The sequence below is a fragment of the Rhipicephalus sanguineus genome, chromosome 1 (genome assembly GCF_013339695.2).
Source record: "Rhipicephalus sanguineus isolate Rsan-2018 chromosome 1, BIME_Rsan_1.4, whole genome shotgun sequence".
In the NCBI taxonomy this organism is placed as follows: Eukaryota; Metazoa; Arthropoda; class Arachnida; order Ixodida; family Ixodidae; genus Rhipicephalus; species Rhipicephalus sanguineus.
In genome coordinates this window covers 317,563,307-317,589,516 of record NC_051176.1, presented here as the reverse complement: position 1 = coordinate 317,589,516, position 26,210 = coordinate 317,563,307, and the positions used below count along the sequence as shown (strand labels likewise).

The 26,210-nt window shown below is 50.3% G+C and overlaps 1 protein-coding gene across 1 annotated transcript in view; it reads left to right on the top strand.

The window, feature by feature from the left end:
- LOC119379464 (protein FAM184A) overlaps nt 1–26,210 on the top strand; it is a 628,470-nt gene that overhangs the window by 144,764 nt on the left and 457,496 nt on the right. Inside the window, exons 3-4 of the mRNA XM_049411992.1 lie at nt 3,802–4,005; nt 12,492–12,619. Of these exons, the coding sequence (XP_049267949.1) occupies nt 3,802–4,005; nt 12,492–12,619 (332 nt within the window). The remainder of the gene's footprint in view (nt 1–3,801; nt 4,006–12,491; nt 12,620–26,210) is intronic.

The window sequence follows — 26,210 nt, the reverse complement described above, 5'->3', positions numbered from 1 at the left end:
GACCAAGTATTGCTGGAAAAAACCCTTGTAGCCGCAAACTAGGAGGCACAGCAAACGACCACCTCTGATTACTTCCAGTAATACAAAGTTCCTTGCATCCCGCCTTTTTTATGTTTGGGTAATTCGAAAACCCGCTTAATTAAATTTGCCACAGCCCCAGTGACTCTGAATTAACAAGGTTTTACTACATGCTCATTTAACCTTGAAGTGGGGCTTCGCGGCAGTGCAGATTTCTCCTGGGAAGGTGTCTTCTCGGTATGGCAAACCTCCACTGCAGTGAAACCATCTTTACAGGGGGTTACAAGCGGTTTATATATGTGTATTCGTTCATTTCGAATACTTCGAAATTTCCTAGAATTTAAATTCGTTTCGAAGCGAATTCGAATACTGAAATATTCGTTCGAATATTCGAAGTGCTCGAATATTCGCACAGGCCTAGGAACAACGCATCATCCGAACGCTAGGGCTGTCTAACCGCCGCAGACATGAACGAAAAAGCTACGACTCCGTCAGGGCAGTAACGTTGATGTTGACGCATAACCTGAAAAAAAAAGAAGAAAAAACGGGAGGAATTGAACTGACGACCTGCAGCCCTAACACTCCATGGAGAGCGCTCCTACCAGCTACACCATGAACGCTTTTTTTTTCTTTATTGCCTCACACTAGTAACTACTACGCCACGAACGCCACACGACGAGGGCGTCTAAAACGACCAAAAATCTACGGTAAAGAGGCCCCGTCACTTTTACGATGGTACTGCGCTGACGGGCCCCGTCGCCGTAGTCACCGCTTTACGACGACGGGCAATAAGTACGTCGCTATTATGACGGGCCCCGTCACTAGTACAATTTACACTACGGTGACGGGCCCCGTCACTTTTACGACGGTACTGCGCTGACGGGCCCCGTCACCGTAGTCAGTGCCGGATTTTAAAGGCCCTTTGTCCAGCTCGCCATCTCTCGGCATGCGGAAAACGAGAACTTAATCCGCCTCTTCCTAATAAGCGCTCTCTGCGCGTCGTTCGCTCACCTAAAGATATGGACACTCTGGGCGTCATGTCCCGTATATGTATATACACATAAAAGCCACAAATAAAAGTAATTCAGAAGAAAAAGAATTCCGAAGCGCGTGACCGGGGATTCGAACATACGTCCTCTCGCTCCGCAGCGCGCTGCCTTAGACAATTACGCCATGTGTCAGTCGTTCTCCAGGAGACTAACGGCAGAATACAAACGTATGCGGCGTTGGGTGAAACGCACGAGGCGCCACACGTGACGAAATTACAATTATACGAGACGCGGGCCATGCTGAATCGTTGCCCGAGCTGCCTTTGTGTCGTATCGCTGGCGACCCAGGCTATAGTTTTCGATTTCGTGGTTGCAGCGCCTCTTCACTCCTGGCCCGTCGGCCAGGGAAAAGGAAGAGCGTCCCGTGGGTCGTGCTGGTGCGAGCTACTGGGAACACCTTGGCTCTTGTAGGTTTATGCCACAGGAGGGAAGAAACGAGACGGCTGAACCAGAATCACAGATATATCTCACACCGTGACCAGAATCCTGATGTCAAAATAACAGCGCAAACGCACAAGACACCCACGAAGAAAAGAAACGTGCGACACAAGCGCTAACAACTGCTTTATTCTTTCAGACGCCAATGCATATACGTATATGCCCAAGGCAACCTTACCACACATGCGTAGACAACAATACCTCTAAACCAAAACGTGGAACAAGGATGATAGTGTATTAGATGCGCGAAGACATGAAATCATATTCAGGTGGGTGCAGGGACAGATAAGTAAAGAAGAAGTAACAAGGACAAAGAAGTGCGTCTGCGCTCTGATTTTGGCCTCAGGAATACGCACCAAGTAGACCCAAATGAAGTTCCATTTAGTAACCAGAGTCGACGTCAGCAGGGAACGCGAGCCGTGGCTTTACGTGCCACTGCCAAGCGGCGTCTTTATTTTCTTCTCTTGAGGTCGCGCGCTCTCCGTTTTTGTTCGCCGCCCAAAGAAGGGCGCTACAGGGTCTTGGGAAAACGCAAGCGCAAGACTTGGAGAGTGGCTTGCGTTCTGCGCATGCGCCCCGGCGGCTCGCAAATTTCTTGGGTCCGCAATTGTAAAACTCTCTAGCGTTTCTCCGGAGTTGGGATGTGCGCCTCCGACTTGTACTTTGACATACAGGGCGTGGTCGACCGTGCTCACGCGCTTATCTCTTGAACATGAGTTTTGTACGTCTTGTGCTTTCAACGCAAAGTTTGCGTTGCAGCTATGGACCGCACGACGGCCAATTTGCTCGCTGCATCGGCCGCGTTTGCGAAAGGAGTGAGGTACTAGCTAGAAGACCCAAAGTAGGGGCTAGTTCAAGTAACAACTGTGACAATTCGCGTTCATCCTGTGTATACCTGTGCGTTCTTTTCATGCGTCGTGCTTTGTGTTTGAGCAGCGCACTACAAGTGTCGAGCTGTGACAGTTGTTAGTTCGCAGTCGCCTTGTGTGTTTTTGTTCCTGCGCCCTTTGTGCTTGCACAGCACGCAGCAAGTTTCAGGCTGCTTGCCGTTCTTCCTGTTACATTCCAATTTCTTGCTGGCATATTCATTCCATCGTCCTTGAGGCGAAAATGTGACTTTTTTTTATCAAGAAGACTAGTGAAAACAGACGTGTCTATGATTGCGGTTGCACGAAGCGAAACAAGACGTCGGTGCCATCGTGGCAACCAGATAGTCCTCCACCCCTTTGCATATACTTGAATAGCGCACCCGCTAAACACGTCTACTACGATTTTGTCGCACCTCTATGACAATTTTCCCGCAGCAGTGATTGAATCTTATCCAAATTAAATATCGTTTAAATGCAGTTAACATCATTATCATTTAGTGGTTTGCGCAAACGTATGTGTATACGTACGTACGTGAACGTTTAGGTATGGGAAGCTAAAACATTGCTAAAACATGCGTTCTGGTAACACGGTAAACGCAGTCCGGCTTTCCGGTAACACGGTAACGTTAAAAAGTATGCAGACAAGCTAAAAACCTCGAACATTAGACTTACATAAGCAGTGGTCTTGATGGTCGCGTATCATCAGTTGTAGTGGCCCCGATCAACGTCAGTTGTGATGGCAGTGTCGGCTTGCCATTCTTACAACAATATAATTAACATTATATGTATGCATTACTATGACTTATCAAACTATAGTCTAGCGTTGCTAGACTCGGCAGGAATATGCCATCGAATGCTGCTCATGTGCACAACAGCGCATCGTAGCGTGCAGTTGTTATCGATAAAACTGACATCAATTCTATCGTGAGTAGAGACAATATGTCGGACCATAAGCTACCCTCTAGGCATTACGGTGTAGATAACGTGCCTCGCAAGCCCACGAGACGCGCGCAACTACTGATTTACACTAAGACGTCGATCGGCCTTGTAACGCTTGGCTTGGCCAAAAACAGTGTGACATCCCACAGAGCTGCTAGAATTGTTTTGTTGCAAATCAGCTTTAGCTGAGGTAATATTTCCTCCCGTCCTTTATTCTTCGGTCTTCGCAATCCATCATTTATACTGTAGGCATGTAAAGCTCTTCAAACATTCAGTCCTTTCTACTTAACTTAGTTGTAAATACCATAACAAACCTGACGCATGTGACTTAATCCTGGGGTGTTTATTCCGACAATGCAGACCTGAGTACAGGGAGAGCAGTAGCTCTACATCGTTCAGGTAGAAATCGTGTCGCCACATGCGAGACCAATGAGCGAGTCACTGAACCACGCAAGTACTAGCCACAATTGCTTCATTCTTTTACGCAGGTGAGCCGGCAGGTTGCGTTGCTGGAAGGGGCGCTGGTACGCGAGCGCCTGGAAAGGTGCCGCCTCGAAGGGGAGCTGGGTCGCCGCCGCCAGCAGCTCGAGCCGGCCGGCCAGCTTGTGTCACTCTGTGCCGAGATACATGACGCTAGCGTCGTGCTGCGCTCCAAGCTTGACGCCTTCGACCGCTTGCAGCTGCATGTGGCGGTGAGATTTCTTAACTGATAGCCGCGCAATGAAACAGTGTCGTTTCCTCGTGGCAATGGCAATACAGTAATGGGAGCCTTTGTGTGGCGTGCGTTAGAGTAGTGTCGCATTTTTCGTTTTTTTTTTCCAGCAAGATTGAACAATAAACAGCAGATACGTGTTTGCAGACGTAAATACAACGTTTTCACTCGATAACGTACGTGAACGGCGTAAACGCGCCTTTTAGGGGCGTAGCTCCTCTTCGTCTAACCTTGTCACGTCTCCGTTGTCCGGCGTAAACGGCAGTATCTCTGTCCGGCGTAAACGGCACATGGCGCTGTCTCATAGAGGTACATACAAACTGCAGTTCAGGGACGATATTCTAGATGGCGCTGTACACAATCTGTGTCGTCATCACCATTTCTCGTCTCATTTCCTAGATGGCGTTGGTCCAGTAGAATTGCGTGCAATATGGCGCTTGTGTGAATCGACACTAGATGGCGCTAGAAGTGCCGCTGCTCTCCGATTGGCTGCTGCCAGGGCCGCGCGGGGATGCGCGGGGAGCGAGCGCCTCTCTTTCTCCTGGATTGTCGCCGTACGTGCCGGATCGTTGGTGGAGCTTGAACGATGCGCAGCGGCGGGCGCTCGCTTGGCGGCAGCCAGGCGCATCCCGAGACGGTGCGCGCCAAGGACGCCGCTGCGAAACGGGCTCAACGAGAAGCGAATCCCGAGACCATGATGCTTCAGGAGCTTCGCCCAAGCTCTTCATCATTCACCCGTGGATATGCTGTAATTTTTTTCAAAATGTCCCAACTCTGTTTGCTTTGTAGTGAAGCCTTGGAACACGGCAGTGGGTAGTCCTCTCGAGCCCCTTCTAGTGGGTCGCCCTCTTCGGTTCCTTTCGGAGAGAACGCAGCTCGTGCAGAGAGTCGGTCCCCGCCTTGACTGTCGCTGTCGTCCATCGTCGCCGAGTGCCCGCCAATAAACGTCTTTCAATTTGGTGGAGAGTGCTGTGCCCTTTAAACAACTACGGTCCGCATTGGAGCTTCGAACCCGTGCCGTGTCATCTACCATGAGTCAAGACGACGCCCAGCAAACGCCTCCCCCTGCACCGACGGCATGTCCCGGTGTCCCCCGCATCCGCGACCCTCCTGTCTTCACCGGCGCGGATGGCACCGACGTCGAGGAATGGCTCACGATTTAAGAGCGTGTCAGTGTACCCAATAAATGGGACGAGGCAGGCAAAGTGAGCAACCTGGTTTTTTACCTCGCGGGTCTCGCAAGCCTATGGTACAACAACCACGCATCCGATTTCGCTACGTGGTCCGCTTTCAGGACCGCCATCATCGACGTGTTTGGCCGCCTTGCCATTCGTAAGCTACAAGCTGAACAGCGTTCGGCAAGTCCCAGCAGTCCGGCAAGTCTTTCACGAGTTACATTGATGACGTCCTCGACTTGTGCAAGAAAGCCAACGCGACCATGTCTGAGTCTGACAAGATCCGAAACGTCATTAAAGGCATCGACGACGACGCCTTCACCATGCTGCTCGCCAAAAACCCTTGCACTGTGGCAGAGGTGATCACACTGTGCCAAAGCTACGAGGAGCTGCGCCGGCAGCGGCTGATGACGCGTCGACCTCCATCACACCATGCCGATCTCGCTGGAATGTCGGCAATTTCGGACCACTCCGTCTTCCTCGCCGAAATAAAGTCATTCGTGCGCGAGGAGATTGCCCGCCAGTTCTCTCTACTGGCCTTCGCTCACCCACAGCATCATGGAACACCCGTCGACCACACTGCTGCCTCCCCTACGCCAGGCTATTGAGTAGGAAATCGTGGAGGTCATGCCGGAATACCACCAGCCTCCTCCGGCGACCGCGCCGCTCAGTTACACGCAAGTTGTAGCCAGGTCGCGCCCAGTGATCCCTGTGGTTCCCCACTTACTTACACCGGAGCCATAGCCAGGCTTCAGGCCTTCGAAGCGAGTGCGCCGGTTGCGTACGCCGACGTCATCCATACGCCCCGACTGCAGCCCACCATGCAGTCGTATAAGCAGTCACCCCGTCCCTCGCGTCCTGCGACATGGATGGGACCTAGCCCGGCAAGCCGATGGCGCACTTCCGACAACCGCCCCATCTGCTTTGCGTGCGGTTGCGCCGGTCACATCGCCCGTTATTGCAATCGCGTGCAGCCGCCTCGAGTCGGATCGACCGTCACCAGCCAGTCCAGCCGCCCGTATTACGACCCCTGCCGCCTATGTCACCGACGTCACGCCCGGCTCCATCTACCCGCCGTTCACCGTCTCTAAGACGCCGCTCAGTGTCACCGATGTGGCCTCGTCCGGTCGCAAGAGACCAGGAAAACTAGTCGTCGCAGTCCAAGAGGCAAAGGCTGCGACGCTATCGAACTGCCAAAGCCCTCAGCAAAGCCCATCGAACGTAGTAGAAGTGTTTGTAGACGGTGTGCGCACATCGGCCTTTGTAGACAGTGGAGCTGCCATATCCGCTATGGACGCTAAATTTAGCCGACTACTACGAAACGTGAATACGCCACTTTCCGGGCTCTCCCTCCGTACAGCCAGCGCCCAAAGTATTCACCCGACAGCGGTGTGCACAGCCCGTGTCATCATTCAGGACGCTCTGTACGCCATCGAATCCATCATAATTTCTTCATGCTCTCACGACGTCATCCTGGGATGGGATTTTCTTGCCCGCCACGAAGCCGTAATTCGTTGCGCATCAGCCGAAATAGAGCTTTCACCATTGTCAGATTTGACACCGGCGGGCAGTCCATCGGCTGCGACGACACCACAGTTCCTGCAAACTCGTCAACGGCTGTGTCCGTCTATCGCACTGGTCTCTCCGACACCGTTGCACTCCTTTCTCCCTCTGACCGCGTTTTCACCAGGAAAGGCTTGCTGGTGTCATTTGCAACCGTGCGAGTCACTCAAGGCGACACCGATATTTTTGCTACGGACCCATCCACGTACATTGTTACGTTGGTGCGAGGGGTATGTCTCGGCAGAGTGGAAGCCCTCGAAGACGCACGAGTATTGGACGCACCGGGTGACGCGCTGCGCCAGCTCCCGTACGCTCAGTGCTGTTTCCATATCTGACTAGTCACCCGCTGACGTATTTGCTTCCTCCATTGCTGACAACTTTACGTCGGTCCAGCGTTACTAGCACCTGTGCCTGTTCGAAGAATTTCATTCTTCGTTCGATGTCGCGCAAACTTCTCTCGGCCGCACGTCTGCTGTCACGCATCGCATCGACACTGGTGCCCAAGCACCACTGCGGCAACGTCCATATCGCGTATGTCCAGAAGAGCGTCAATTTACGAGCAAGTCGAAGACATGCTTCGCCGCGATGTTATTTGAACCTTACACAGCCCGTGGGCATCTCCTGTCGTTCTTGTTGCGAAGAAGGACGGCTCTGTGCGGTTCTGTGAGGACTACCGACGACTCAATAAGATCACCCGTAAGGACGTTTATCCCCTACCTCGAATTGACGACGGCATTGACAGCCTTCAAGGAGCAAAATTCTTGTCATCGCTCGATTTGCGCTCAGGGTACTGGCAAGTCCCCTTGGATGATGACGCTCGACCGAAGACAGCGTTTGTCACACTGTACGGCTTGTACGAATTCAACGTCATGCCGTTTGGGCTGTGTAATGCGCCCGCGAACTTTCAGCGCGTGATGGATACCGTTCTGCGCAACTTGAAATGGCACACATGCCTGTGCTACCTCGATGACGTCGTCGTTTTCGCCCCGGACTTCGCCACGCATCTTTAACGCCTGCGGCATGTTTTGACGCGTTTGAGCGACGCCGGGCTACAACTGAATCTAAAGAAGTGCCGATTTGCAGCACGGCTGCTCACAATACTAGGCTGCGTCTTGTCCAAGGCGGAATTCTACCGATCCAGGCAAGCTTCGGGCCGTGACAGAGTTCCCCAAACCCACGTCTGTCAAAGAAATGCGCAGTTTCGTAGGAGTATGCTCCTACTGTCGGCGCTTCATACGAAACTTCGCGACTATCATATCGCCGCTGATGAAGCTCCTGTGTGTAGCGCTGTGTGTATATCGCCGCTGATGTAGCGCTGTGTGTGTGTACTTCTTTGTCCTTGTGGGTGTGCGCTACGCCAAACAGTCTCATCAATCATAACCAACTAGCCCAACAACGCGCCTTCGGCAGCAACGGTCCCCTCAATTCGTGGTCGTCAGAATGCGACGACGCTTTCGCAAAGCTCCGTCGTTTGTTGATGTCTCCTCCGATTCTACGCCACTACGACCCTACGGCCCCTACAGAGGTACACACGGACGCCAGCGGTGTTGGCCTCTGCGCTGTCCTTGCGCAGCGCAAACCTGGGTTCCCGGAATATGTCGCGGCATATGCAAGTCGTACGCTTACTAAAACCGAGACCAATTACACCGTCACCGAGAAAGAATGCCTGGCAATCATCTGGGCCCTTACGAAGTTCCAACCTTATTTGTATGGTCGCCCATTTGATGTCGCCACCGACCATCATGCGCTGTGCTGGTTGTCGTCATTGAAGGATCCCTGAGGCCGTATCGCCCGTTGGGCACTTCACCTGCAAGACTACGACATACGCGTACTGTACCGCAACAGACGCCAGCACGCTGACGCCTGCGCCCTGTCGCGCTCTTCTTTACCTGACGACAATGCCCACAGCTCAGTGTCTCACTTTGCTGTTTCTTCCATCGATATTCACACCATCGCTACTGAACAGCGATGAATTGATGGATTGCGTCACTAATAGACTTGCTGACTGATCCATCGGCAAAACCATCTACTCGCGCGTTGCATCGTCAAGCCCACCATCTCGCCGCCGCGACGACCTCTTCCACCGACGCAATTACAGCGGTGACGGCCGCCAGTGGCTACTAGTAATACCCCGCAGTCTGCGTTGCGACATATGCGAGCAATTTCACTCTGATCAGCAGTGTGCGCACTCTGGGGTATCGAAAACTTACCACCGCATTCGCCAACGGTACTTTTGGCGAGGGATGTACCGCTACGTGCAGAAGTTCATTCGCTCCTGCATTGATTGTCAGTGCCGCAAAACTTCAACGCACCTGTCGCCGGCAGGTCTGCAACCTCTACCTTGCCCTGACTGGCCGTTTGGGCGTGTTGGCATCAATTTGTATGGGCCACTTCCTCTGACGTCCGCTGGTAACCGCTGGGCTATCGTCGCTGTAGACCACCTCACGCGATACCCCGAAACTGCCGCCCTCCCAGCGGCTACAGCGCGCGATGTGGCCTCCTTCCTGCTCCTCCAATTCAGGCTACGTAATCGTCCACCTCACGAGCTGCTCAGTGATCGAGGCCGTATCTTCTTGTGGGAAGTCGTCGAAGCCATGCTCAAATAGTGCAACGTTGTTCACCGCAAAACTACCGCTTACCACCTGCAGACGAATGGCCTCACCGAACGCTTTAACCGTACGCTTGGCGAAATGCTCAGCATGTACGTCGCCGCCGACCACACCAATAGGGACGTCATTCTGCCCTTCGTCACCTACGCCTACAATACCGCCGCTCAGAGCACTGGTGATTTTTTCCCCTTTTTCGTATTATATGGCAGACAACCCTCGCACACAGTCGACACAATCGTTCCATACAAGGCGGATCGACCTGAGTGTGCGCCTATTTCTGCCACCGCCCGACTTGCTGAAGAGTGTCGCGAACTTGCCAAGACCTTCGCTACGCATGACCAAGAGCGGCAGAGGAGCATTAGCGGTGACTAAAGCCGCTGCATCGCGTCTGCTGGCACTTTTTTTAAGTACCGCCATATAATTTTTCGATGACAACGCTCACTCCCGGTTCCGGAGCTTCCGGAAAGAAGTTCTTGAGCCAGTTCCTTCCGCTTTTTCCTTCCATGTTGTTTCTGCGCACGCATAGACACATGCGAGAAAGCAATTATTTCCTTCTCCGTTTCGGAAGTGTTGTTGTTTTGAGGTTCGTCGTAAAGTGCCAGCCGCCGAGCGAGTTTTCGCTCGGTGTTTCTGCGTCGCCAGGGCATGGGCGGGCATGGGGCCGGTGCATCAACCGTTAAGTACAGTGTTCTCAACCGGAAAAGCAGCAGAAACATAATGGCGTCAATTCGGCATCCGCTAGGCGGGGAGAAGGTGTAAAGGGAGAGGGGGAGGACGAGTTGGCGCTACTTAACCTAGCCGGCGGAAAGCGCATGGAGGGGCTTTAGCGTTGACAAGACCACTTCTGAGCCGACGTTCCTCCCTGGAGCGCTCGTATGGCTCTCAATCCCTACCACTGCAACTGGCCTCTCTTCAATACTACTGCCCAAATACGAAGGCCCCTACCGTGTCGTCGAACGCACATCCCCTGTAAACTACCTGATCGAACCCATCGATCCATCCTTGTACATGCGCCGTCGAGGGCGCGACATTGTCAACGTGGAGCGCCTCAAGGCCTACCATGACCCGCTCATTGTGACAAGTTGTTAGGTTGCCAGGCGGCTCCCTTTTTGTACCCGCGGTAATTGTAGCGAAGCCTTGGAACTCTGCAGTGGGTCGTCCTCTCCAGCCCCTTCTAGTGGGTCGTCCTCTTCGGCTCCTTTTGGAGAGAACGCAGCTCGTACAGAGTCTGTCCCCGCCTTCACTGTCGCGGTCGTCCATCGTCGCCGAGTGCCCGCCAATAAACGTCTTTGCAGCTTGTGATGTGACCAAGGAGGTTAAAAGATAATTCTTTGAAAAAAAGATTGGTTGCCATCCCGCCCTGCGAACGCGAATGTCCAGCGAAGCTGTATCAAACACCACACATACCGAGGGGGGGATATTATTGCTTTAGAGTAATGGTAGGAATAATCGCTGTGTAATCGCTGTGGTAGACTGTGGTTGGCTCCACGAGGATTTCCAGCAAGACGAATTTGTTCCTTTCGTTGAGCATTGTGTTCACGCTGTTCTTCTGGTGTCATTAATTTTTGTAGTCTTCTCAACAGTCTTAGAATGAACTGAATGAGTTGCTAGACGGGTCTGCTTTTTATATGTGAAAGCAGGAAACACACGCGGGGAGAACGAAGGGCTCTTTGACGTCATTTGAAACCCTCGTGTGAAGGTGAAAGCAGCTGCCACCTAATCTTTGCCGGGAACGCGTGGGAGGGTGTTCCCATTGTTCACACGCGCCTTAATATCCATCATGTGGTTTTGATGCTTGTTTTGTTGCTTTCTTTATTGAAACGAATACTGAGCTCTATACTGTGTGCCTGAGTGCAAAGAAAGATATACCGTTTGCCTTGAATTGTTAAAGGGCCCATACACCACCTAGAGGTCGTAATTCAGTTGTGGCGTTGCAGTCGTGCACGAGTCTACACGAACGCTAGCGGATTTACACGCGTCTCCTCGTTTCGCTCTTTGCTTCACTACGGTGCGTTCGTCAGCTCGTCTGTCGACCTCTCTGAATGCCCATCCTCAGCGTCCGCAGTGAAAACTCAAGGGGCGCGCGCATCTGCTAGCAGATCAGCACGGGAGCATCTGTGGTGAGTAATGGGATTAGGCCAATTTCTGTGGCACATACGCGCTATAGTAGTTTTGGGCGGACGCCACGAAATTTTCAGACCAACGAGAGGCATACAACTCCACTGTAATATGTTTTTTACACCTCCTTGCAGGTGAAACATTTTACTGCTGTTTGTGAATCCAGTCCTACAAAATTCAGAGTGCGTTGATGTCATGTCCATTTTCTGCACAACGTTTTGGCAGTACATAGATTTACGGAAGCCAGCAGAGCAGCCCTTGTGAAAAGAGGCCGGCACTTTGCTTTCATTGGCCAATGACTGAAGCAATGGCAGATTCTCGTGAGAAATATGTTGCCGGCAGCACACACGTAAAAATACGATAGTAGAATATTGATAAGGGGTTCACAGGTCGGGAGAAGAAACACAATTGGAAGGGGAGGCGCTGGCAGCCGCCAGCGGTTGACCAACAGAAGAGGATAAAGAGCTTACGCTCTTCGCGCTCACGTTTGCCAGGAGAGCTTAGCAGTCTGGCCGTGGCTTCCAATTAGTAAGGGTTTTGTTCTGGTTGGTCTCTATGATTTTGCTGAAGGTTCCGGCCGACTCCTAGCCCTGAGTCCTCAAAAATTAAAACGCGATGTAGGTTTAATGTTTTTCCATTGCGTGTGCCCTAGGGGCACCCAGCCTGAGCACTGGACACCTCGTTGCCGCGACTAGCCGGCATGTGCGTATCCCGTCACTGCACTTAGTGAATTCCACGACACTGCTTGTAGGTGCTGGCCCACTGGTGTTTCAGGTTATGCTTTGTTGCCTACGCGAATATTCTTCACTGATTACGAATTCATAACAGCGCAAAAGACATGAGCGGATAGAAGAACGGACACAGTGTAAACATCCCTTCTGTCGCGTTGTGTCTTTTGCGCTTTTAAGAATTCGTAATCATGGTATACGAACACGCCCCATCCTACACTCTTCAGAGTATTGTTCACTGCCAAACGACTTTTCCTGACGCTTCTGTTGCAGCTTGCTTTGGAGGGCTTGCCAGCGAGTGCAGGTCTACCTGGAATGACGAGTAGTGTAATTGTTCGTGGTCAAGTAGAAAACGACTGCGTCCTGCGTAAGAACGACTTCCTCCGGGATCACTGCGATAAGTAAGTATATACTAAGGCCGCAACCAATTTTGAATGATTTTTGGATTAAGGAAACACGCATTGTCGTAGCAGCAGTGGAACCGAATGCACTGATGGAGAGCGCTGGCGCTTTAAATCAGCATGAAACGTAGGGCGCGTCAAGGAGGAGAGCATTTTTTGCAAAAAAATGTCACAGATTCGCCGCATGGTCGAAACAATGAATGAGAGAGCAACAAATTCGAATGTTGTACAGATTAAGGCTAGCAGCTAGCTCCTTTAGGATCCAATCTGGCGTAACTCTACAAACGCCGGCGTAAGGGAACACAGCTGCTTCAGCGATCGAGGCGATTCTGCTGCTGTCATTGCTTCACCGCGGTGAGTGCATAGCATGTACAAAGCTATGGGCCGCCTGCTGATCCCCGCTATAGTTAACCAGTGCGCACGGCCGCGGGTGACCCCGCCCTGTACGCATTTCCTCTCGGAGCACCCCCCCCCCTTCCTCCACACACACACACACACACACACACACACCTACGGCTCCTATATCCACACGAATTTCGCGCGACGAAAGACCGCTGTTGGTATTTCCTCTGCCTGAGGAGCGATCGACCACAGCTTTCACACGCGGGCGACGTCATTGCATGCGCCATTCGTGCGACAGAGATGGACGGCTCATTTCATCTCTGCTACAGCCGCGTTCGTTGGCAGTGCACGCGAGCTTTCAGTAGCATGTAGAATATGCGACGCGCGTGGCGATGTTATCGGTTTGGACTTTGTTCGGAACATGACGGCGACGACAAAAGCCCACCGAGAGTGTCCATATAATTCATATCGCAATATTATAAAGCGATTAATCGTTTGCGTATTTTCCCAGGTTTGGTGCCTCTGGCTGCTGTCTGTAGCTAGGTTGTTCTGTGTCTCTGCGGATATAAACGTGGCGCTGGTTTACATTTCTGGCACGTACCGGAGTTACTGCAAGCCAGCCACGGTCGTAGATCAAGCGGAGGGACCTCGGGCCAGCAGGGGATCTGCGTAAGTAGCGGAACTATGGCCGTCGTCGTCATTTCACTGCTTATATTAGGTTATGAACATTGCCTCCTTCTAGTACTGTCGTCATTATTCCCTTTTCATAGCTGGTTCCTTCTTCTCGCGTTTCTTTTCGGGACCAAATCGCCGTCATCACACCTTCATCATCAGGTCATCATCCTCATTACCATGTCTTTGTCGTCAAACTCTCATCATGTCGTAATTCAATGCTCAAAATGCTGTCCTCGTGAGCCTCACGTATTCATGCATTCCTGCTCACACCATCTGCGTGATGACGTTATAGCCGTTCTATTGCTGCAATTACAGCTATGTGACCGCCGTATGGCCAGGGCACCGCTGTATTCACGATATAGGGCGCTACGCTATCTTGCTGCTGCATTACATTTGAGGCTAATCTGGGAGAAAAGAATGACAAACGCGAGCACTGACTTACAAAATGTGATTTATTCCACCTCAAGTGAAAGCCGAATGAACTGCGGAGCAATACTTAGCCTGTTCTTATTTTATTTTTATTTAGTTATTTGAAATTGAAATACAAGTGATAAATTGCATGTGTTATATACAAATACAGAAGGAGGTCTCAAAGTCGCGAGACTGTGAGTGAGACCTCCTATAAAATCATTCATCAGAGATACAACGCAATAGTAAACAGTGGTAAGGATAGAAAAATTAAGATATACAAAATATACAGATAAGTACGAAATAGCGAATATAAGGTATACAAAATGTGTAGATAAGCACGAAAAAACTAACACAAAAATGCAATAACATTCACTCAGTATAATGTCAAGCATTATGACGGTAAAGAAAGAAAAAATGAGGTATACAAAATATACAGATAATCACGAGATAGCGACTATAAGTTATACAAAATATGTAGATAAGCACAAAAGAACACAAAAATGCAATAACATACTCTGCATATTATCAAGCACTATGAATTTAATAAGTGCGAACGCAAGCCTTTTTTAAACATTTCGAGGGATCTATTTTTGATCTCCAAAGGTAAAGAATTCCACAAGGGTACTGACGAAAATTTTATGGTAAACTTGCCATAATTAGTCCTGAGTTTGGGGGGGAGGAAGTTATTAGCCTTTGCAAAACGAGCAGATGACGCCTGTGGAAACTGACTTGAGTTTAGTAAAAGAATGGGAAGTTTTCCATTCACATACTCGTAGATAAGAATGCCGAGAAAATATTTGGCCAGCTTCTGAACTGATAAAATTCCATATGAACAGAGTAAGGATGATGCATTGGACATGAAGCTACTGAACGTTACCATTCTCAATGCTTGGTTTTGAAGATGTTGGATGGCTAATAATTGAGTGGCATACGTATTTGCCCACGATGAAATGGAATAGATTATGTTGCTGTGAAAGAAAGCGTAGTAAAGTGACAACAATATACAGTTTTCCACAGCTGCTTAACGTCATTTGCGGCTCGCTTTACTTTATCTTCGAGTACTTTAATTTAGCGGCTTTAAGTAACTTACCTAATGTGTTTGAGTATTCTTTATAGCGCTTTTGAAGGTTAACATTGAAAGGGGACTTTTTCGTCTTTTTGTATAAGTTATCCTTTTTCCGCAGACATTTTAACAGGTGAGGTGTCAACCACGGATTAATTGGGACAAGGTACTTTTTTCTGCTTACTACTAATGTTGAAGCGGCCGTGACTGCATTTGAAATGATAGAGGAAAATTGTTGATAGGCTATTTCAGCATTTTTCACTTCTTAACTGACGCCCAATCACACTGCTCGATGATGTTAATGAATAGTGCAGTATTTAGGTTATTCTTGAGGCGTCGGCTTGTTTTATTATTACTGGAAATGCCTATGCTTGCATAAATAGGATAATGATCTGTGACAGGCACCTCGATGACAGCTGCTTCAGGAGGACTAATGAGGTTAGACAAAATGTGATCTATAATAGTGCCATTGCCATGAAGTGGAACACGAGTGGGTGCAGTTATCAGGCACTCATAGCCATATCCACTGAAGCAGGAAATGTATTCGGAAACCTTTGCATTGGTGTCATCAAGAAGATTGATATTCATGTCTCCTAAAATAATCACCCTCTTGCCTTCTAATGACAGAGTATTCAACACATCTCCTAAAGCTAGGCAAACCTCCACGACAGATGACGAAGGTGAGCGATAGATGCAGGCAACAACTAAATTTTTACTATCTTGCGAAAAATGTGGTTCATGAAGTTCGATCTACACGGATTCGCAACCAGGAATATTTAGTGCCAAGTCCAGTCGCCTATGATAGTGAAGGCATGATGATATAAAAACAGCTGCTCCACCATGTGCATCGTCGCTTCTATGACAGTGTTCAGAGGAATAGGAAGGAAACTTAAACAGGTTCCTGTCATATTCACATAGCCACGTTTCACTGATGCAGATGATAGAGAACCGGTGACCAATGGCTGACAACAATGTGGTAATATTATCGTAATTTTTTCTTTTACTTCGAGCGTTAATGTCAACAACGCCCTACATGGTTGAGACAGCCGTGATGAGAGTTCAGACGGTGAAACATACGCCATCCTGCGATTGGATAAACGCTAGAACTGCCAAAGTAAAATATATCTAGGAGATAATGGACAGGTCGAGCTCTGATTTTATGCGAAACACCCTGGTGTCAGTAGATTTCCTTGCTTTTATCTGACAGTTATCAGTCCAAAGAAACGCCCACTGTTTCTCGTTTTTGAGAACAAGTGCTTTAGCAAAATGCTTCTTGTTATCCGGCGAGAGGTGATCATTAACAAAGACAGCATGGGTGCCCTCTCCAGAAAACCAAAGAGCGCGTGTATTCAGGCGAGCTTTGCGTGCTTTCCTAACAAACTCATTCTTTTGCTCTCGTGAACTGAAACGGGACACGATATTCTGTTGTCCAGACTTAGCTGGCACTCTGTGAACAACGTCAAGATCAGTGCGTGATACAGGACAATCGATTTTGTTACCAAGTGACTGCACTACGGCAACACAGTCCTCCCCTTGGGAAGAGGGCACTCCCTTGATCTCGACGTTGTTCAGCGGAGTGTACTGCTCCAGGTCAGCCACCTTCTTCTTTAGAGTCTCGTTCTCATTTTTGAAAGCTTTGTTAGTAGAGCAAAGCTCTTGTTGTTGAACACGGACTGCCTCTACAATGTCATTAAGTATTTTCAGGCCAGCATCCATGCCCTTGACCTCTGAATTTACAGCACCGAGATCAAAGCCCGATTCTCGAAGGCCCATTGTGACGTCAACCACAACTCTGTCCACGAGCTTTTTCAAGCGGCTGTCAAGTTTTGCCTCAAGGTCTTTGATTCTCTTAGCTAATTCTGCATTCGTAGGCATCGTGATGCCACAAGCAGGAAACTTGTTGAACAACACAAGTGAATACACGAGCGTGCGAATAATACATGTGTTTCCCTTGTGTTTATCTGCTCTTTTGTGTTCTCAAATGCGAAGCATTTCTTAGCGAACCCAAGGCACTGTGTGCGTTTCTATCTATCTATCTATCTATCTATCTATCTATCTATCTATCTATCTATCTATCTATCTATCTATCTATCTATCTATCTATCTATCTATCTATCTATCTATCTATCTATCTATCTATCTATCTATCTATCTATCTATCTATCTATCTATCTATCTATCTATCTATTTATCTAACCGCCTACGCCTGGGTGCTCTCGTGATCGCCTCCTTAACTTGGTGTAGAACAAAATTGGCGTGGGAGGGTAACAGGATTTGACGAATATGACTGTCTGGCCATGACACGAATCACGTGAAAATTCTGTCGCGTACATCGTGAAACCCTTTCCTCCAGACACTTGTGACACATACCCGTTTACCACTGGCTGCGGTGTACGAGTATGCACAACAGGTGATAGTTTATATCTACCCAGGGACGGCGAGAACAGACATTGGCAATTTAAATGCAAGAGCGTTAAGAAAAACCGACATCCGCAGCGTTGACCAGCAGGAATCGCAGCAAAAGCATTCTGAGTGGCAGTCCGGTATTCTACCACAGAGCCACGCAAGGTCTAGAAACTGCTTTGGAAAAACATACGATGCAGGCGTAATATCGGTGCAACGTCAATTGGGATTGTGGTGCCGGCTATGTAATTTTATAACACAGCAATAAACACTACATATGTACCCCTACAATACAGGCCTAACGTCTGGTTAATGTCTGTAGTTCCAGTGTTGGCTCCGATTTGATAGCGGTATGATAAACATTACATTCGTATTCCTAGTATTCAGCAAGCTATATCGAAGCGTTGCTCGACGCCCGAGGAATACGCTAACAAAAGTTATGTATGGTATTGACATCATCACACCGTAAAGGGCACTTCGTTTCGATGATACTGACGTATGTACTCTAATGCGAGGGCTGACGTTACGTCGCAACATAAGTTACCCTTTAAACGCCAGTGTTGTCGACGTGCCTGGTAAATCCACGTTGGCACACAACTACTAAAGAAACGTGCCGATCCACCTCGTAACGCTCGGCTCAAAGCCAAAAAAAAATGCAGCATAGAACTACTTGATGACTGCTTCGCATGAAACCGATTCCCTCGGGATCTGCCCAATTTTTTTTCGGTTCCTTTCTTTTGTTTATCTGATCTTTTCCGCTGTTTCTGTTCTTTCCACGTGACCATGTTATCTTTTCCATACTTTACTGTTCTTTTCTTGTGGTTACGTTATTTTTTTTGGAGGGGGGAGTATCTATTTTCGTTCTATGGCCTCCTTTCTACTGTTTTTCTAGTGTTTGCTGCTCCGAGTGCGGTGCGTCTAACTCCCGGCGCTGGCGTTTCGCTGTCGCTTCACTGGCTGCCCAGGTGAGAATTTGCAACTGGGAATGCAACTGGTCCCAACTGGTCCCAGATCAAATGGTTTATGGAACGAATCCCAGTGGGGACCAGTTGATCCCCACTGCAACTGGTCCTAGCTGGGACCAGTTGGTTCCTTTTGTAACTGGTTTCAGCTGGTCCCAGTTGCTTCCCCACTGCGACTGGTCCCAGTTGCTTCCCTAGAGTAACTGGACCCAGTTGCTTCCCCGCTGCAACTGGTCCCGGCAGAAACGTACGAATTACGTGTCATTCTGCAGGAAAATTCAAAACACAACAGAGACAGTCATTTGATTTTCACAGTTTTATTTTGACTACAACTTCCTCAGTGTCTTGGAGACGTCTTGAATTTTTTCTGTGAGGAGCCGTGGCACATTCATGACAACATCCGCAACGTCCACATTTCTGCAGCTCCCCCAGTGTTTCACAGTGGCTGAAAATAACCATATGTCCATGCATGAAAAAACGGCTGATGAAATTGAATATTATGACAAAATGCATGCTGCAATAAAAATATAGGAAATTTTGATTTCTTAAAGAAACGATAACGCCAATTTTGAGCAGTATTCACCACTGCATAATAAAAGAGGACCTGCCACTTGATACTGTAAATCCAAGGCATTTTTAAAAAAAATGATAAGTGCTATAAGAGATACCAAGCTGTCTTGCATCACTGCAATGAAACCACAGCTCACCCAAATGCATATTAGTGAATTACCCCATTCAAAGTTATTGCTGCTTACTACTTGGCAGATAGCATTAACATTTTGTGAAGGCTTACCCACAACAGCATCCACTTTTTGCGGTGTAAGCTGCTTCTTCGGCAGCATGCCTGTGGCCCGCTTTGTCGGAGCAGACTTTCCACTGACGCTCCGTGTGGCAAGAACTTTATTTGTCCACAAAGCCTGTGCAGTATCTTTGCACACAAGTGTGGCCTTCTTATTGTTCAGGCTTTTTGCTGCCTGTGTGCCCGATATCAGGTAGCCCTTTTGCGAGTGAAACTGCAAAAATAATTTAGCAAAGAAATCAATTTATGGAATATATGTGAGAGACGTCAAAGTGCTTTTCTAGCTGAAACAAACCTGGCCTCGAATACCTATCCAAAACATGTCTGTAAATCAGCTCATGGTCCAATGTTAAAGCAATTACACCTCATTTAGCATGAAAGCACCCCTATAAAATTATTTAGGTCTTAGTTTCATCTTATTTACCCTCAACAACCTTTTGTACTGATCACTCGTGGATTAAGAACAATTCTGAAATTAAGGTGTCTATATAGCAGACCATAAGGTACTATTGATTTATGTGTATTTTGGGTGTCTTACCTCAACCAAATGCTGCAGAACCTACTAAGAGATCAGCAAAAATTTAAGATTACCAACCTGTCGTGCAGTTAAAGGTCTGTCATCATTTCTCTCAAATTCACCACATTCTCTACAAGAAGCACTAGTCAATAATCTTTAGACTAATTTACACAATATGTACACACAACGGTGGTAATCTGGGCACATTGGTATTCCGTGTTTACGAACGGTAAGAGCGCACTGAAGATGAACACACAATGAAGGCACACACACGCATGTGTGCGTGTGTGTGTGTGCCTTGATTGTGTAGTGGCGAAGCAATCGGTACTGTTTAACGGTTGCGCTCTCCAGCGGCTCTTAGTGGGTCGTCCTCTTCTAAACGACGCTCGCGCTCGGATCCCGTGCTTTTGCCTTGACTGTCGCCATAGCGCATTGTCGCCGAGTGCCGTCAAATAAACAGCTTAACAAATTGGTGGAGAGTGCTGTGCTCCCATTTGATGCCCCTGGAGCTTCGTTCTCGTACTCTGCCATCTACCATGCCTCAAGACGCCGCTCAGCAAACGGCGCCTCCCACACCTACCACATGTCCCGGTGTCCCACGCATCCGCGATCCACCTATCTTCACTGGCGCCGTTGGCACTGACGTTGAGGGCTGGCTCGCAATTTACGAGCGTGAGCGTACCCAACAAATCGGACGAAGCAGGCAAGTTGAGCAACTTGTTCTTCTACCTCGCGGGAGTAGCAAGCTTGTGGTACAACAACCACGCGTCCGATTTTGCGACTTGGTCGGATTTTAAGACCGCCGTCATCAATGCTTTTGGTCGCCCTGCAGTTCGTAAGCTGCAAGCAGAACAGCGCTTACGCGAACGAGCTCAGCAGGCCGGTGAATCTTTCACCAGTTATGTCGAAGACGTCCTGGACTTGTGTAAGAAAGCCGACGGCACCATGTCCGAGTCTGACAAGATCCGGAACATTATCAAGGGCATTGACGACGATGCCTTCAACATGTTGCTCGCCAAAAAACCTTCCATCGTGGCCGAGGTCATAACACTGTGCCAGAGCTACGACGAGCTCCGCCGGCAACGTTCGATGACCCGTCGCTCTCCATCACGCGACGAAGAGCTTGCTGGCTTGGGGGCCATACCTGACCAGGCCACGCTGCTGGCAGAAGTGAAGTCATTCGTGCGCGAGGAAATCGCACGCCAGTTCTCTCTCCTGGCCTTCGCCCACCCGCCGCACGTTCACCAGTCGTAGACGATCCTTCTTCCTGCCCTCCGCCGAGCGATTGAGAGGATATTGCGGAGGTGATGCCTGAGTACCACCAGCAACCTCCGGCCGTCATCCCTAGGCCCCGACTGCAACCCACCATGCAGTCATTTCAGCAGCCGCCCCATCAATCGCATCCTGCGATCTGGGCGGGATCTGCCACGGCGAACCGATGGCGCACACCCGACAATCGGCCCATCTGCTTTGCATGCGGTTATGCCGGTCACGTGGCACGTTACTGCCATCGCGTGCAGCCGCCTCGAGTCGCGTCACCCGCCACCAGCCAGTCCAGCCGTGCATTCTACGACCCGCCTATGTCACCGACGTCACAACCAGCGCCATCCACTCGCCGCTCTTCGTCTCCACGACGTCGCTCACTGTCACCAATGCGGCCCCGTTCTGTCGCGCGAGAGCAGGAAAACGAGTCGTCGCAGTCCACGAGGCAAGGGCTGCGAAGCTATCGAACTGTAAAAGCCCTCAGCGAAGTCGATCGAATGTCATAGACGTGTTTGTGGACGGTGTTCGCGCATCTGCCCTTACCGACACTGGAGCCGCCGTATCCGTTATGGACGCAAAACTTAGCCGCTTACTCCGAAAAGTGACGACGCCACTTTCTGGGATGTCCCTCCGGACTGCCAGCTCCCAGAGTATTAAGCCTACAGCAGTATGCACTTCTCGCGTCGTCATTCAGGACGTCCTGTACGACGTCGAGTTCATCACATTTGCGGCATGCTCTCATGACGTCATCTTGGGATGGCATTTTCTCTCCCACCATGACGCCGTAATTCACTGCGCACCAGCCGCCCTCGAACTCTCACCGTTGTCACATTTGACGCCGGCAGACAGTCCATCGGCATTCACCAAGATCCTCGTCAAAGACAATACCAATGTTTCTCCAAACTCGTCGACGGCCGTGCCAGTTTACTGCGCCGGTCTCTGCGACACCATTGCACTCCTTTCGCCACCTGACCGCGTTTGCAGTAGGAAAAGGTTGCTGGTACCTTTCGCGATCGTGCAAATCACTCAGGGTAGCACCGCTATTTTTGTTACCAACCCATCCCCGCACATTATTACGTTGGTGCGAGGGGAATGTCTCGGCAGAGTGGAGCCCCTAGAAGACGCAGAAGTTCCGGATGCACCCGATGACTCGCACTGCACCAGTTCCCGTACCATCAGTGCCCTTTCCACGTCTGATTCATCACCCGCGGATGTATTTGGTCCCTCCATTGCTGACAACCTTAAAGGGGTCATGAACCACTTTTCCAAGTAATGATCTAATGGCCTCAGTATCGGAGTGTACTGCCTCCCGAATCGATTGCCGCAAAAATTTCTCGAATCCGTCAAGAATCAGCGGAGTTACGGGGGTTTGGCGCACGCTCCCAGCGCTTTCTCTCTTTTCTCGTGCCGGCGAGCGCACTGGAAGCTAGACAGGGAGGGATGGCATGGGGGAAAGAAGTTACGCCAGCGCGCGTCATGAAACGCGATCGCTCTCCCGCTGTGATTCGCTTGCGCGAGTGCGGCTACCGTGTACTGAGGAGTGCGGCGCCGGCAGGTGGCGGCACCCCGCGGCAAGAAGCGCATCTGATCCGAACGCCGCTCTCGATTTACGTCGGCTATCGGCCAATAAGCATGCTATGTCTCTTGCTACATACAGCGGACAGACGCCCCGCCCACCGACGAGAGTGAGAACCGGCCTCTGTTTGAAAAGAAGGTGCCTGGGGAAACGGCAACTTCGCGCTCCGCTTGTGGCCATTACGCGGCGCGCACGACTGTAATATTTGGCAGAGCAGTTCATAGCCGTGTCAGCTTTCCGCAGGATGTGTTTTTTCAATCAGCCCAAGGGGTGCTTCATGACCCCTTTAAGTCGGTCCGGCGTTCCCAGCTTCTGTGCCTGTTGGAAGAATCTCGTTCTTCTTTCGATGTCGGGCAGCTTCTCTCGGCCGCACGTCCGCTGTTACGCATCGCATCGACACTGGCGCCCAACCACCACTGCGGCAACGTCCATATCGCGTGTCTCCCACAGAACGTCGGGTAATTAATGAGCTAGTCGACGATATGCTTCGACGCGACGTTATTCGATCCTCGGACAGGCCATGGGCGTCTCCTGTTGTCCTCGTTGCCAAGAAGGACGGTTCTGTGCGGTTCTGTGTGGATTACCGAAGGCTCAACAAGATCACTCGGAAGGATGTTTGTTCGCTGCCGCGAATCGACGACGCAGTTGACAGCCTCCAAGGAGCAGAATACTTTTCATCTCTCGATTTGCGCTCGGGGTACTGGCAAGTACCCATGGCTGATGACGCTCGACCGAAGACAGTCTTTGTCACGCCCGACGGCTTGTACGAGTTCAACGTCATGCCGTTTGGTCTGTGCAATGCGCCCACGACCTTCGAGCGCATGATCGACACCGTTCTGCGCAACTTGAAATGGCACACGTGCATGTGTTACCTGGACGACGTCGTCGTTTTCACTCCGGACTTCTCCCCGCATCTTCAACGTCTGCGGCGTGTTTTGACGCGTTTGAGCAACGCCGGCCTCCAGCTGAATCTGCAGAAGTGCCGATTTGCAGCATGGCAGGTGTCAATTCTAGGCTACGTCGTGTCCAAGGACGGAATCCTTCCCGATCCGGCCAAGCTTCGGGCCGTGGCTGAATTTCCCAAACCTACGTCCGTCAAAGAACTGCGCAGTTTCGTAGGACTGTGCTCATATTTTCGATGTTTCATACGCAACTTTGCCACCATCATATCGCCGCTGACGAAGCTCCTTGGGAGTAACGGGCCCCTACATTCGTGGTCGTCCGAATGCGACGACGCGTTCGAAAAGCTCCGTCGTTTGTTGACATCTCCTCCCATACTACGCCACTACGACCCTACGGCCCCAACGGAGGTAAACAAGGACGCCAGCGGTGTAGGCCTCGGCGCTGTTCTTGCGCAGCGCAAACCAGGGTTCCCTGGATATGTCGTAGCATACGCAAGTCGCACGCTTACTAGACCGAGACCAATTACACCATCACGGAAAAAGAGTGCCTGGCGATCATCTCGACCCTTACAAAATTCCGACCTTATTGGTATGGTCGCCCTTTTGATGTCGTCACCGATCATCATGCACTATGCTGGCTGTCGTCATTGAAGGATCCCTCGGGCCGTCTCGCCCGCTGGGCACTTCGCCTGCGAGACTACGACATCCGCGTGCTGTACCGCAACGGGCGCCAGAATGCTGACACCGACGCCCTCTCGCGCTCCCCCTTGCCTGACGACAATGTCTCCTGCTCATTATCTCACATTGATGTTTCTTCCATCGACGTTCACACCATCGCTACCGAGCAGCGCAAGGATAAATGGATCGCCTCGCTGATAGACTCGCTCACTGATCCGTCGGCAACACCAACCACTCGCACGTTGCGTCGTCAAACCCACCATTTCGCCATTCGTGACGACCTAGTGCACCGACGCAGTTACAACGCCGACGGCCGCCAGTGGCTACTTGTGATACCTCGAAGTCTCCGTGCTGATATATGCGAGTCCTTCCATTCTGACCCGCAATGCGCGCACTCTGGGGTATCCAAAACTTTGCAGGAGGATCGAAAGGTAGGCCAGTTGGTAATTCATTTTCTTCGTTCAGCGAACTGGGAGCGCGGAAAAACACAAAGGACGAAGCGAGGAACCACATAAGACAAGCGCTCGTCTTATGTGGTTCCTCGTTTCGTCCTTTGTGTTTTTCCGCGCTCCCAGTTCGCTGAACGAAGAAAATGAAGTATCCGAAACTTACCACCGCATTCGACAACGATACTTCTGGCGAGGGATGTACCGCTACGTGCAGAAGTTCATCCGCTCCTGCCTCGAATGCCAACGCCGAAAACCTTCAAAGCACGTGTCATCAGTCGGTCTACAACCATTACCTTGCCCTAACCGTCCGTTTGGGCGCGTGGACATCGATTTTATGGACCACTTCCTCTGACGTCGGCTGGTAAACGTTGGGCCATCGTCGCCGTTGACCATCTAACGCGATGCGCTGAAACCGCTGCCCTCCCAGCGGCTACAGCGCGCGATGTTGCCTCCTTCCTGCTACACCGATTCATGCTGCGTCACGGTCCACCCCAGGAGCTTTTCTGCGATTGAGGCCGTGTCTTCTTGTCGGAAGTCGTCGAAGCCTTTCTCAAAGAGTGCCATATGCTGTTCACCGCAAAACTACGGCTTACCACCCGCAGACGAATGGCCTAACCGAACGCTTTAACCGCACGCTTGGTGACATGCTCTCAATGTACGTCACCGCCGATCACACAAATTGGGATGCCATTCTGCCCTTCGTCACCTACGCCAATGATACCGCCCCTCGGAGCCCTACTGGTTTTTCACCCTTCTTCCTGTTGTACGGAAGGCACCCGTTGGACACCATTGACACAATACTACCCTACAAGGCGGATCCATCTGATTGTGCGTCTATTTCTGACACAGCCAGGCTTGCTTAAGAGTGTCGGGAGCTTGTAAAGCCCTTTACATCGCATGAACAAGAGCGGCAGAAGAGCCTTCGCTGTGGCACCACCACTTCTGAGTCCACCGCTATCGGAAAAAAACAGCGTCGCCAGTGCCTCCCACTGCCTTTCAGCGCACTGGGTGGCACTGGAAACGCTGTACAGTGTGTCCCAGTGTACTACAGCGCGCTAGGAGGCACTGGGACAGACTGTACAGCGTGGCCAGTGCCGCCCAGTGCGCTGAACGATGCTGGGAATACTGTACAGTGTGGCCCAGTATCTTACAGAGCACTGGGAGGCACTGGCCACGCTGTACAGTGTTTTCCCGCGCGCTGGGAACACTGGCAGCACAATGGAAAAAAATGGATACGCTGGGTCGAATTCACATAAATATTGGTATTGGGTCGCGAGAAGTCAAAAGAAACTTATTGAATATCTTGAAAGTATTATTCTATTCTGTTTCCTACACATATCCAGCTTTAGTTTTGTTAAACGACGGACGTACGTATACACTAAAGCAATCAGCTGCCCTAGCGCGCGCGCGCGCGCTTTCTCTGAAGTGTGTGATCGAGTGTCGTGAATGTAGTTCATATAACTGATCGAAAGAACTTATCATTCGCAACACAGTATGGCATTAGTATTAGTCTGATAATAACATCAACATACTCTAGCAGCCAGTCCAGTC